Source organism: Dendrobium catenatum, unplaced genomic scaffold, assembly GCF_001605985.2.
Source record: "Dendrobium catenatum unplaced genomic scaffold, ASM160598v2 fragScaff_scaffold_238, whole genome shotgun sequence".
Taxonomy (NCBI): domain Eukaryota; kingdom Viridiplantae; phylum Streptophyta; class Magnoliopsida; order Asparagales; family Orchidaceae; genus Dendrobium; species Dendrobium catenatum.
In genome coordinates, this window is record NW_021318700.1 from 85,443 (window position 1) to 100,101 (window position 14,659).

The following is a 14,659-nucleotide window of genomic DNA, read 5'->3' on the forward strand; positions in this document are numbered from 1 at the left end:
TAACAGATATCTTATCTGCATTTTCCCGAATCTTCTCAATCACAGCAGCACCATTATTCGAATTTGCACCATTATAAATTTGATCAACCGGACTACACAGAGTAGAATTACAGAATCTACTTGCATGAATATTAAAATCAGAGGATGTTGAAGCATTCGAGCTTCTAGAATTCATTTTCAGAGATTTTAAAGCTTTTGGACTTTTCATACCATCATCAATAATAACATTTTTACCTTTACCAAAGACAGGAATTTCCTTCTTCGCATTCAGCAAGGCTCCTTCATTAATAATTAATGGCTTCTCCTTGATAGCCGGATTCCGATTCCTCACAAACAAGAAATCGGACATCGAGAATTTTGCAGTAGGATTTGAATTGGGAGGAACAATCCTCCCAGCAATACCAGTAGAATGACGAGCGTCGCCCATCAATCATTGTTCGATGATCGATGAAGGATCACCGCCGGGAATGATCGGCGCGAAGTCACCGGAACAATGGAATTTGAAAATCACTTTCTCACTCTAGAAATGGCACTTTCAACCTTTGCTCTTCTTAGATTCTTCTTTCTACGACAGAACCTTGCATTTGAATGAGGCGAAGGCCAGCTAGTGACGATGAGAAGGATTGATGGAGACGACAGCAAAGCAGCGGATTTTATGGGATTTTGCCAGATATCTTCGACGGTGCCGAGGTAAAAGACATTTAATGTTGGAACAGAAATCTATTTTCACTTTAGATTTTATTAGATTTAAAAATAATATTAAATAATAAAATATTATTATTTAATTTATTAATAAATCAGACTGGTGAAAGTGTAATAATTTCCCCCCAAAAGGTCTCAATTAATGTGCAATCGCCTCGAAATTTGTGTGCATTTCACCTCGTTTAATATGTCAAATTCGTCGATGTAGGAATTGGACAAATTGTTAGTGCATTTAGGGTATTGTCGTCGTTTCAAAATCGGACTTTGTTTGGGTGACGCCGAGGTCTAATTTCCTCTAAATACATGTTGTTGCTTTGAAACTGCCTCGATTTACGCACACAACCTCATTTGAACAAATTGATAGTGTATTTAGAGTGTTGACAGCGCTCCGAATACACTGGCGAAGTTCGTTCGTCAATCGAAAGTCATTTGGATGATGCTGAGGCTAATTTTCTCTGATACATGTTCATTACCTCGATGTTCGTATCGACCCCCTCGCATGCTCATCGATTTGTTAGATTGAATGTCATCATTAGGTATTCTAAGATATTTGGGATGTTTCAATCTCAAAGACGCACTCCGTTTGTGATCGAACTTCATTTGGGCAACCTCGAGGCCTCTTTCCTTAGTATGCGTGTTTTGCCTCGAGATTCGTGCCACCAATTAGGATAATCCAAATTGAGCATAGAAAGTGTTGTTCTTGAGTATTTGCAATATTCCGGTAGGAATGGTTAAATCTGTTTTGCGAACGGACATCATTTGGATAGCGAAGAGACCGATTTTCCTAGAAATTTGTGTTGTTACCTCAAAATGTGTGCCACCAATTCGGATGCTTCAAAATGAATAAACAAAATATAGTTTTCAAAGGTTGACAACATTCCGGACGCAATGATGAAGTCTGTTTGTCGATCCGACATCGTTTGATCAGCCTTGCACTTTAATTTTGGATGTTGGTCATCCCTTTTGACCGATCTCATCCGGTTCGATTGCAAGGGGCCTCGACCTAACAAAATTTGGTGTTTTGATCGCAATGCCACTATCCGTTTGGCAATCAGAAGTCGTTTGACCCTTCAAGTGACATGCGGTGCTAAGGCGCGTATCGCTTTATTCACCAGTTTGGGCCCTTTCTTGTGTGTTTTGAGGTATAGGGGTCAAAATCCTTACGCTCTAACCAAGTGTTCTCTGTTTCTGGTATACCCTCCATCTTACCAAATACCTTCTTCGTCCACCCTCTTTCATGGAAATGATGTCATCGTTTAAAATCATGTCAACTTTCTCTGCAATAGGTATTTTGGAAATATTTGGAAGTGGACGAAGGCTTGAGTTATCATAGGGTAGGGTCACACAAGGCCCAATTTGCAGTGGATTTGGTGAGTTAAACTCTAGACTCTCATAGGATACTAAATCTTCAAAGTTAAAAGAGGGAATAACAAAATAATCAAATTAAATCATACCATGCTAATGTGAAGCTTTCAAAGACAATCTCTAATTTAACAATTAGAATAGTCACTATACAAATCCACTCACACACACACTTGATTTGGGCTATGCGGATAAATCTTCATGATCAAGTGATGCCATGATTGAGGAGGAATTGAAAAGGTATAAAAAAAGAAAGAAGGTTTACCGTCCTCGTGTTTCTGATGCTTGTTCGATCATTTGCTAGAACGTGGCCGTCAATGGTTTGGTGTCGCCTCTTGACTCAATCAAAAGGGTTTGATAATTCGTGCTTAGTGGGATCTTCAAGTGGACGACTAGGTGTACAGAGGGTGGGTGGAGGTGTAGCCGGCCTAGGGAGGGGATTTATTTTCTTCTTCTTGAGGTGAAGAACAAGTTAGGAAGAATAATTGTCCATGGAGAAGGGGGGGGGGCATGGGGGGGCATGTGGCTGGCCATAAGGGGGGGGAGGGGGGATAAGTGAGATTTAATTTCGAGTTTGGAGGGTAGAATAAGACATGGACAGCAATTTAGAAGTTCGGAATTTAATTCCAGCAATTAAAAAAATTTTGGAATTACATTCCGTGTAGGTGGCATGCAAATTAAGACAAGAATCAATTGGGATTGATTGGGATTGATTGGGATTTAATGGCTCTTCTTTAAGTGCGGGGGAGTGAATGGGGGGGATTTGAATGACCACAAAATAAGGAGAGAGGTGAGGGATGGCAAGCTTTAATGGAGGGGCTGATTGGGGGAACTCAAAGTGGAAAGGTTATAATTGTGAAGAGTGGGGAACGGGGCGGCAAGGACTAGGGGAGGTGGAATAATTAGAAGATGAGTTGCCAATTTTAGAATACTAAATGAGGAAAGGAGATTTAGGGTTAATCTCTATTAAAAAATCAAATTATCATGAATGAGGAACTTTCCTAACATAACTCATCTCATTTAAGAAAGAAATTTCATATTTAAGTAAATTAAACTGAATTTAAATCTTTCGAAATTTATGATGTGCTAAATTTGGAAAGTATTGATTACTTGATTTACAATTTTGGAGGAAATGGGGAGAGGTGGGTGGCCGGCCGCTAGGAGGGGAAGGGGGTCGGTTGTTAGCGTGGGGAATCGGCCAAGGGGAGAGAAGGCTAGCCGGCGGTTTAGGAAGGGAAGGGGGCAGCGGTTTAGGGTGGTAGTCAGCATAGGGATGGGTTGTGGAGGGGTCGGCGGCTAGGGGAAAAATAGCAAGACGAATTGGAAGTGAAGATAAATCACGAGCCCGGACGCTTCCTGCGACAGATGGGTAATGCTTTGCCCTCACCAAGGGACTTCAAACTCTCACAAGAACTCTTACAACTCTCCAAAAAACAAAGTGCATAACTTTTTCATCATAATAATCATCATGCTCTCCAAAGAGGGGAAAAGGTCTATAAATAGACGACTTATAATAAAATATCCAATGACAGACCACTGGGATCACATAAGCATACTCCCTCAAGTGAGAGTAAAAATGAAAAAATACATAATAAAAATCAAATACAAATAAATGCTCAGAAATAAAGTGGTCCAATCGTAGCCGTATATCTTTGGCTCCTTCTTTGAAAAACTTTCCACGATCGGATGTCCTCATCACTAAGTGAAGCTCATACTAATAAGAAAATGATAGGGATTATTTTAAGCTTGAGATCAAGGCACTTGCAGCTCAGGGTTAACTCTGAAAGTTATAAAACTACTCTCTATAGATGAGATGAGGCCCCCAAGCAAAGGAACTGTAGGAGCACTAAGGCCCCTAGATAGATGAAAGTTTACAATTGGCGAAGTTTCCCTTTAAACTTAAACAAAAGCACGACTTCCACATCAAGGAGAAAAAAATATCAAATATACTTCAATAAAAATATAACACCGCTGAGCATACACATGTGTGAGAAACTAAGTTCATTTGATAAAAAATCTATTCTGCAAACTTCTAGCATCGTCTATCAACCTCCGCATGTGAGTCTATCAAAACGCATATCTCACTAGACAATCTCTCAAGTGAAGAGCGATGAATGGGACCAAATGCTAACCAATCCCTGCTCACCCATTTAAGATACAACAACTTCAAGCAAGGAAGAAGTTCAGGGTAAAGCTTCTACAGTTGGAAAAATAAGAAATGTCAAAAACAAGATAGCAAAATCAAAGGTTAAGACATTTGTAAGAAGGGTAAGAATTCAAAACTCACTCTATAGAAAACAGATATCTCCCCTATATTTGTGGAAAGTATACAGTGTGAGCAGTCTAGCCCCTACTGAAGTAAGATTGAGACAAAGTCAAACTCCTCAAGGGAAAGGATTAGAGATCACCCTGAAGGGGCCATCACCTAGGAAATAATGTCCACAGACAATCACAAAGTAAAAAATAAAAATAAAAAGCCCTCATTTAATTGCTCACTACCCTCAATCGTGAATTCTTAAACACAAGGACGAGAAAAGAATGCAGCAACCCCTAAGCTTTCTCGCCCTAAACAAATTACTAAAAAAGGGAATGCTCCAGTACAATTGCTTCTACCACAAGAGTGCAAAAAATGTAACGATGAGGACAAAGGTACCCAACATAATCAGCGAGGGTACTAGCTCATAACAACTGAGGATGGCCAACACCTCAACAGAAAGAGGGGGTTGCATTACAGAGCTGAATTGATCCAGATAAAAGAATTATACACCATCCTTTAGCTTATTTGGAGACTCACTATAAAGGAGCCCAAACCATCATAACATTGATGATGCCAAATTTCACGTGCAGTCGTTCGATGTCATGCATGCCAATCAATGAAGGCCATTAAAAATATAAACTAAAAAATTCCTCAACACAGCAATCAAGATCACTCAAGCTAGAGATAAGACTTGTCGATCGAAAAGGACAAAACTTTGAATTTAGCAAGGTAATGATGAAATTTTATAACAAGGATCTGAGAAGAAGAGGCGCCATGCAACAAGAATGCACAATCTACAATGATATATCACAGATTTTTATAGATTTGAAATGACACTCCCATTAATGATCATAAATGCACAACCCTTTAGAAATTAAGAACACACATTTCCAACAAAGAAAATCAATAACATGATAACACACTCATAAAAGTAGATGATAAGCACTCACCTCTCTAACAAGGGCTAGCCCAAAGAGAGCGACGAGTAGATTTAAAGACAACACCGCCGCCTAAGGATCCAAAAATGGAAATTTCCCAGTAGGTCCTACTAATTTTAACTCATAAATATCAAAATTTTAAGGTCTAACACTCAAGAAACCTACCCCTCACAACGAGTCCACAAACAAGAAGAAAAGAGTCACAAGATTGGAATAAATTTAAAAAAATTAATCCTCAATGGAGCGAAAAGCTTCGATAGAATTGTTCTCTATAGCTGAGTTGAGGCGCCTAAACAAAAGAACAGTGAAGAGCCAAAATTCCTAGGAAAATGTCAGCACTTAATAAGGTCACCTATTTAATATTAATTGAGTAGCCCCTTTATTGGGGAAAGGGGATTTCATAAATGGTAACAGTAATAAACACACCCTCCTTAATGATGCTCATATTTTTGACAACTAATCACTTTCAATAGTCACTAGAAATAATAAATATTTTTTTCATTAATTCTCTTATCCTTTTTAGCAACTAACTCTCCAAAAGAGCAAGAAAATCGATAAACAAAATGTGCACTCAAATGTGCTAAATCACCTTAGAGGAACTCACTAAAAGAGGATACTTGCGTCAAAAAAGCTAGGTCAGAGAGGCTGTGCAACCTAAAAGAGCTTCTCAAGTGAGACGCTCCTCTCCAAAGAGCTCGACAATACAAGAGAAAGCACTCGGCCCAATGAAGCTTGCCCCTAAAAAACCTTAACCAAGAAACCATACACCCTAGCGAGATTAGAGTGAGGGATGAACTTGCCTCATCAAACCTCGACCAAAGGAAGAACTCATCTTAAGGAAATATCCACCCTAGTCAAGGCGCCTTTTCTTTCTCAAGAAGGCCCCTTATCTAAACTAAAGAAGGCATACACCTACTAACCTCACTGTGAAGACCCCTTCGGTTATACTAGTTCCCAACCCGAAAGAACTCACTTTAGGTCCCTCATCGGAGGCACTCGCAAAGGGCGCTCGTCAAAGGCGTTCAGCAAGGGCACTTATCAATGGCACTCATTAGGACTGTTCCAAATCCATGTCAAATATAGCAAGATACACTTATCCATTCTAGCTAGTCCATGCATATGTAATAATCGAATATTGTAAAATTTTATTGCTTTTTTAAGGTGCAGGCTCTAATGTAGTTTTTCCAACCCTTTAAATAAAGGTTAATATTTTTGGAACAATTCCATCAAATCATACGAAACACTAAGCTTAAACAAATATCAAGGCTCTTCTTCATATTTACACACCTCTCTCTAACTACCTCCTTAGCTAGTCTTGACAGTAAAGTCTAGATCTCTTCCACGGACAAAATTGAATATAACATATACATAAGATTTTTTTTTTATATATTTGGATGAAATGTCATATTTGCAAATAAGCAAAATGATTATTAGATCTTTGGTAAGTTTATAGAGTACCCGTAGTTAAGCATGGCTGGTAAAATATACAAGAAAAAATTATAAATTTAATGTTGAAGGAGTAATTCAAAGAAACATTTCAAGTTCTACATAGATGATCATCAGAATAATATGATTTCATTGGTAAGGGCTATGTAGATGATTATCAGAATAATATAATTTCTCTATTAAGGACAGAGTACAAATTGGCAGGGAATATTGCCATACCTCTGCCACTGCCTCTACCACCAGGCCCTCCCCTGCCGCGTCCACTACCTGAGACTTTGTTGTCATTAGAACCTCTTCCGATTCCTTTAGAATGTGTACTGCTGCCATCCTCTCTACCTCTTCCTCTTCCCCGGCCTACCCCAGGGGGTTTCCTGTCTATATTTAAAAGCAAACACTATGAATTTAACTTGAAATCATAAACCAAATTCAAAAATTATGAGGGCTTGATGGATAATAATACTTCTACAAACGATCAAATTTTCAGGTACTTAAGAAATATGGTTGAACTTTTTAGAGTGTTACATGGTAAAGGTTTAGATAACTTAGTTATGTCATGATAGTAGATAACTTCGATTTTAAACTGAACAAAATTTACAGGGAGTGTGTTACCAGAGCGGCTTTTGTTAGTTTCATCTTGAACCTTGTCAATAACCTGAAAACACATGTCAAATAAAGCATATTAATTGACCAAGAAAAAAAAATTATTTGTGCAAGACAACTCGGTAATAAATGACTTGCACTTAAAGTGCTCAAACTTTATTAAAAGCAAATGATAAAAGAAACATATTATCGCATGGAATTGCATTTTCAGAAAGATCAAAGGAAAAAAGTTCAGAAAAATCACACTAGCTGTTGATTGTAGTGCATAGAAACATTGATGGTGGTGAGAGCATGTTTTCTATTCGAAAATGGAAGGTGCTTAACAAAGGCAGTGAGAGCTATCACAGGCCTCCCATAACTTCCTTTTCTCCATCTCTTAATTATTTTTCATTTTTTTATGTTTCTTCTTTCTTTGATTCTCCTAAACCTACTATCATCAAAGCATAAAACGCAATATAACAAAACCAACAAACCACCATTCTGCTCTAGTAGAAGATTTACCAGACAAAAATCAAACTTAAAATGCTTTTAAAGCTCAAAGAAAAACATCAATTTGAAGAAAGCAGTAAATTTCAATTCAGTTAACAGTGAGAACAGTCCTTCAATGGATGCTAACACCAGCTACGGATAGAGACTAAGACTCGCTTTGGAATCATTGTCTTATGTTTTCATGTGATGTGTTGCACTATCAAGCAAAGAAGATTACTATTGGGCGTAAGCACATTAACTTTATTGTCCAAAAGTGTTGCCCTACTAATATTGGTAGAAAACTACTGTAGCAATTCTAAGAGTTGATTGAAAGACAGAAATGAAAATTGCAATGAATGTCATACAGTTATATCCTAAATTATAAAAGAAAACTACAGTTCATGAGGCAATCTTTCTGAGAAGCTACTTAAAACTACCATTTCAAGAAAGGGACTGTTTGGGACAACTTTCACGCTACTTTGCCTTTCAATTTCGTTTGAATAATGCTTTTTTATTATTTTCTTATTACATTTATAAAAATTTATGCGGTGTAAAATTTATTTTGCAATAAGAGTATTTAAGTCACTTTCGACAAAATAATTTCACAACCAACTTTATAAAACACTGTCCCTGCTCCAAACATACCCAAAAATAACTTTTTAATATTCATATGGATAGACTTTTTTTCACAATTGTTTTTCCAAATTTCTTAAAAATGTTTCTGTTGTTCAGGAGAGCAAGAGCATTTAGCAGAAAATTAAGCCAAACGGAGCCTAATTCAATGCCTGAAGGACATTTCATCAAAACCACAATCTACGCAATAATGTTGCAAGGTAAATGAAGATGTAAAATTTGAAGTAGGTCATCATGATCAATTTAGAAAAAGTACTTCATAGAGGCTTAATAGTAATTTTTTGTAAGGAATTCAAGGGATGAGTAAAATATATTACAGTATCGCAACTTAAATAAATGAAAATAAAATTAACAAAATATGCAAATATAAAAGATGCAAATCCACAATTATGACTTCTGCGGACAACCCATATTTCTTACAGGCATTGAAAGTGCATTAACGCTTAAAATAATTCAAGAGGCTTTTTTGCAAGTTTAACATTGAAAGGACAATTTAAGCAGAAAATTAGGGAGAAAACTTACAAAATTGGAGTAGCTTCCAAATTAGGATAAGAGATAGATTTATTTAGGAGTGAAGTAAAGATCAAGAATTCTCTTTATAATTTTTTCCAAGTATTTCTACACGTTTGGCCATTCTTTTTTGATAAGGTCAAACAGAATATTCCCTTGATTTAAACTGTGTTAACCCAGTAAGCTTAAGCATTTATTAAATATTTAAATGATCAAAAATATAATTTGGTATGAGCTAACATCATTTAAATAAGATTTGTGCAGGCCTAACTGATGAGGACATTCGACCTTGGAGGTCTACCAGAGGCATGGCCGTCAATCTACGATCACGATTGAACCGCTTTAGTTTTGATCGTCAATGTATTAGAATTATTTGTTTTAGTTTATTTTGTGTTATGAGTTATTATTGCATTTTTCATTTATATCCTCATTTGAGGGTCTAGTCATGTGTAAGCCCTAAGGGCGAGTTAATCTTTTTTTTTTCATTGTAACGAGGCTATTTAAAGACCACCTCCTCCCCTTGGAGGCTAATGAAAATTATTATGAAAAATTTCAGCCATTGAGTTTTGTGAGAGCTTGAGAGCTTTGGAGAGAAATCCCTAAGTGAGGGAATCAAATCACCCACCAGCCGCAAGAAGCGTCCGGGCTTGTGGTTACTTTCTTCTTCCTTTCTCCCCTCCACTTTCTCCCTTGACCTGCCAGCCTCCTCACCAAAGTCCTCCTAGCCGCCGGCCCTCCCAAGCAAAATCCCTCCTAACCGCTGGCCAACAACCCACTTCCACCTCCTCCTAGCCGCCAGTCACCTAGAACCCTTCTCTAAACTAACAGCTAAACCACCCTAAACTCCACCCCACCTAATCCTAACCCTAACCCTAGCTGCCGGCCACCCAACCCTAATTTCCTTGCCTCCAAAATTCAAAACCCTTCCAAATTTGGCCTTTTTTTTTATTTGAGGAAGAAGTCTTAAGTCATATTCAAAATAACTTCTGAATTTGAACTGGTTTCTTAAAATAGATATCTCTATTTTAGAAAAGTTCCTAAAATTAATCCCAAAAGAATTTTAAATTAGATTGGATTTAAATTAGTTCCTTCCTACATTTAAATTTCCAAATCAATTAAGCATTGATTTCTCTCCCCAAGCCCCAATTCCCCCCATGAAGCCGCCAGCCCCATCCACCCCTTTCCCTATTCCACAATAAATTCCTACCACCTTTGGAGCCCCAATTAATTCCCTAAGCCAAGGAGCACTTTCCTTTCACTTCCCTTATTTGAAATTCAAATTCCAAAACCGTAATCCTCTCTTGCGTAAATCTAAAATTCAATTTCATATTTCTTTTAGAATAGATTTTTCCCTCCTAGCCTTAGCTGACCACCCACCTCCTCTCACCACCCTTATTCTTGGTTTCAAGCCTAACCTAGGGAAGAAGGGGAGAAGAAATCACACCACTTTCCCTTCCACACCTTAAAAACTTCTCTACCCATGCATGGTGGATCCGCAACTTGATCACGGACTCATTTACGACGACCAAGACCATGTCGACATTCTCAACTCACCGTTCTTCGACCTCAACCTCGAAATTGACCAAATTGTAGAGGACTATATGAAAAGGATCTTCTTCACCCTCGTCGGAGCTATCGACAAACAACTTCATTTCGTCCAATGGCGGGTTATTTCTAAATCCTGAGCAAGGTGAATCTTTCCCCCAAATCTTTTCCAATCTAAATCATATCCTAACTTGTGATCTTAATTAAGTCATAAAGGTTTTGTTAACTCTCTTCGCTAAGCCTAGTAATTTAGAGAGTTGATTGAGGGATTTATTTTCATAGTGACTAGTCTCGTTGTTAATTTAGGTATTTCTTGTTAGAATCATTCATGTATGCTATGTTTTTAATCATTAATTATTTTGTGATCCTAACTTCTATTTATGTGACTTGGCCTAAGCTAGTCTTATCTCTTTCTTGTTTTATTTCATCGTTTAATCACTACAAATAACTACAAGTATTTGAGTTAATAAAGCTCTCTAAATTAAATTATACAAGATTCTTTGCTAACATCGCTTAGGCACAATGGAGAAAAAGGATTCATGTAAAAACCCCACGTAGTGGGAAAAAGGCTTGATGTTGTTGTTGTTGTATCAATAATTGTTTAGATTGCAGGTAAAAACTAAAAGAGCCAACTATGAGAATAATACACTCTGAAGAACTTATTTACTCAAAGGATGCCTGTGAACTAAGTAGCTCAAGCTAGCCCAAATGAATTCAAGATCAATCTTCAAGATGTAATTGTTTAATTAAATTTGAGTTCGTATTATTGTGTTTTTCAGATGTTAAGCTTGCCAAGATGACCAATTCACACGTACAAGAAAAATGTGCAGAAAAAAATATAATATAAAAAAATTGTAAATTGATCTTAACTAATCATACTATATTATCTTATTGATCATATCATATGCAGATCCTATGAGCTTAGAGCATTTTCTAAATTTTGATGATCACAAATTATACTAAGGAATTAAAATTGATAGTTTCAAATTAAGTGTATGTAGAAAACAAGTACACCATAAGGATGAGTCAAGCACATAAAGATAGATCTTTAAATGGGTAAATTTTAAAAGTGTTGTTAATAAACAAATTATGTTATTAAATTTGCTTAAAAATAATTTTAAAGATAGGCATAGTCACCCGTCCAGTCAGCATTTAAAAAAAAATTAAAATACTATAACAAATTGCCCATTAAACAGGCTACTTGCTACAATAAGCTATTTTTTTATATTTTTTTTTTAAATAAAATTTATGTTTTTTAAAAAAGTGTTAAAAGAATAATATTGTACTGTAACAACGCATATTAAGAAAATTAATAAAATTTATTAAAATTTTATTAGTTTACCGACATTAACAATAATTTTTATTATTTAAATAAATTAATGCATATTAATAAAATTTGTGGAAGGTTTGTTTCTTTCTGCTCTTTGTCCTGCTATTACTTTTACACCACAGCAACAACGATCCAAATCGTGCTTTATATTATTTGCAAGTCATCAACAATTTGCTTGCAGGAAAAAAATTAAAAAATTAAAGAAGAGTAGATACAATTTTTTTAAAAAGAAGTAATGAACGAGATTCAAAGTTTTAATTCAAAACACACCGTGATTGCTAGCTTAGAGGCAGGCAATAGATGTTTTTGAACCAGCAGAGCACCAGAACAGTTTGATTTCCATTACAATTACTGGATAAACTTTTTTTCGGCATCTCAAATAGATCAGTTTCTCATTGACAATCAGATAATAAAAGGGGAAAATCATAAATCATGAAATGCACATTAGCAAACTAAAAAACACGAAGCCACCGACAAATCAAAGATGGTCGGAAGAAGATAATTCATTCCATCGGCCCCATTAGCGTTGTAGCTTGCACCGGTTGCGAGGACCACCAAAAGCTCGCCGGCATAACTCGAGTAAGCTCCCTTCCAATGTCTGGAAACTGTTAAAATTTTAATAAATTTTCTTAATTTTATTAATATGTGTTATTATGGTACACTTTTTTTTTTAACTTAAATTTCATTTTTAAAAAAATGCAAAAAAAGAATAGTGTACTATAGCAAGTTTAACGGAAACTTGCTACAATATTTTTTTTATTTTTATTTTTTTAAAATGCTGACTGGACAAGTTGCTCGGTAAACAGGCGACTATGCCTATTTTTAATTTTTTAAACACACTTATTCACATAATTTGTTTATTAATAATACTTACTTTTTAAATTTTTCCCAAATTTAGAATAGGAAAATATAATGTGTTAATCTTCTGCAAGAGCCACTCAAAACGAAAATATCATAGGCATATAAAGCAAGCTAGCTATGTATTAATTATCCTAAGGAAAAATTAGGCTTTCACAATATTTATACTATTAAATTATTTATTTTCTAAGCAATAAATAATTTTAAAATACCATCTAAAAACATAAAAATAATTAAATAAAAAGATATCCTAAAAATAGAGCCATAATTTTCCTCTTTTTTTTTTTGAAAGAAAATTGAAAAGCAAAATAATCAACCTTTAAGGTCATCCGCTAAGTTTGCGGGTCTTCACAAAACTTTTCAAGGCCTCCATAAACATTGTCGTCATTCTATGTTGCACCGATAAACCTATTTACGAAGGCGTGTTGTATCTGATACACTGATACACGGATACACCTCCGATACGACACTATTACATGTCGGATACGGCAAAGCCGTATCCAATTAAAATACTATTTAATTTAAAAAGGACACACATATCCGATAAACGTGTTCGTTGAAAAAAAAAATCTAAAAAAAGATGTCGTATTTACTTCCGTGGCTGTGAGCAAGTTTCTCTCATTTCCGAGATGGATTTGAGTCTCTTGATGATATGAGACTATTAGAAATTGCTAATCTTTCACTTGATAAGCCCGAATTAGAAGCTATGATATTTATTTATTGAAGATGATATAGAAGTTCAAAGACAAACCTCTGAAGAAGCTAATCATATCATTCCTTCTATTGAACAGTTGAAACTTCATGTGCTAGAAAATTTATGTTTAAGCTTTTGTTGTTGTACTAGACAATTAATGCTTACTTTTATTTTGATATTATAAGCTACAAGGCTACAAATGATATTGCTTTCATTTTTTTTATAATTTCAAATATTATGTGTTGATTGCTTTCTTAATTATTATGTATGATTTATAAATTATAATGTTGTGTCTGAGTCGTACCCGTATCATGTATTTTTAAGAATTGACGTGTCTCGTATCCATATCCATGTTGTCGTATCCGTATAGGTGCAACATAGGCGTCATTCTATAAAGATATAGAGGATTCAAGTATTTGTCGGTACCACGCGCATCGGAAAAGGCCTTCCGGTGCAAAATAATTCGCCGGAAACATTTCTGGCGTATTTCCGGTGGATTTTCAGCTGGAAAAATGTTTCTGACGGATTTTTTATGCACCGGAATGTCAAGTCAAATGCACCCGACTGACCCGCTTCTCCAATTTGCGCTCCACCCCAGCCCGCCCACGTGCTCGCGTGGACATCGCCCAGCCGCCGCAGCCAGTTTATTTATTATAATTTAAGTTATTAAATTCAATAATTTAAGTTAGTAAATTCAATAATTTAAGTTATATTTCAAAATTAAAAAATTTTAAATTAAATAATTTAATTTGACAATAAGTTATTAAAATATAACTTAATTTTTTAATTTCTGTCGGAAATCCATTGGAAATTCCGCCGAAAATTCCTTCAGAAAAAATCCATCAGAAATCCAGTCAAAAATTATGTCGAGAATTCGCCGAAAATTTTCGATCAGAAAATCCACCGGAATTTGTGATGAATTTACTTCCGCCGGAAATGATCTGTTTTCCTGTAGTGTATACAAGGTCTAAAGAATAAATAAATAACTACAAAATAATTGCTGAAATAAAATCCTTCCGAAATCAGATGTCCAGTTATGGGAGGTATTCAATGTGATCCAGGCGGGCTTCCCACGGATCACTGTTCATGGTCGTGGGATCAGTTTTGCAACGGAAGGCTGAGATTTAACATGTTGATATGCCTTTACTATAGGACCAATAAAGGCAAATAGTACTTGAATAGCACATGCTCGAGACACATGACAAATGATCATATAATGTTCACTTCACTTAAGCCCAGAGATGGTGGCTATATATCAATTAGAGACAATACCAAAATAAAATAAAAGATAATTGGAATAGGCACTATTCGCTACG

The 14,659-nt window shown here is 35.9% G+C and overlaps 1 protein-coding gene across 1 annotated transcript in view; it reads right to left on the reverse strand.

The window, feature by feature from the left end:
* LOC110103825 (probable U6 snRNA-associated Sm-like protein LSm4) overlaps nucleotides 1-14,659 on the reverse strand; it is a 51,001-nt gene that overhangs the window by 15,135 nt on the left and 21,207 nt on the right. Inside the window, exons 5-6 of the mRNA XM_020832683.2 lie at nucleotides 7,315-7,357; nucleotides 6,925-7,080 (exon numbers count right to left, since the gene is read on the reverse strand). Coding sequence (XP_020688342.1) covers nucleotides 6,925-7,080; nucleotides 7,315-7,357 — 199 coding nt within the window. The remainder of the gene's footprint in view (nucleotides 1-6,924; nucleotides 7,081-7,314; nucleotides 7,358-14,659) is intronic.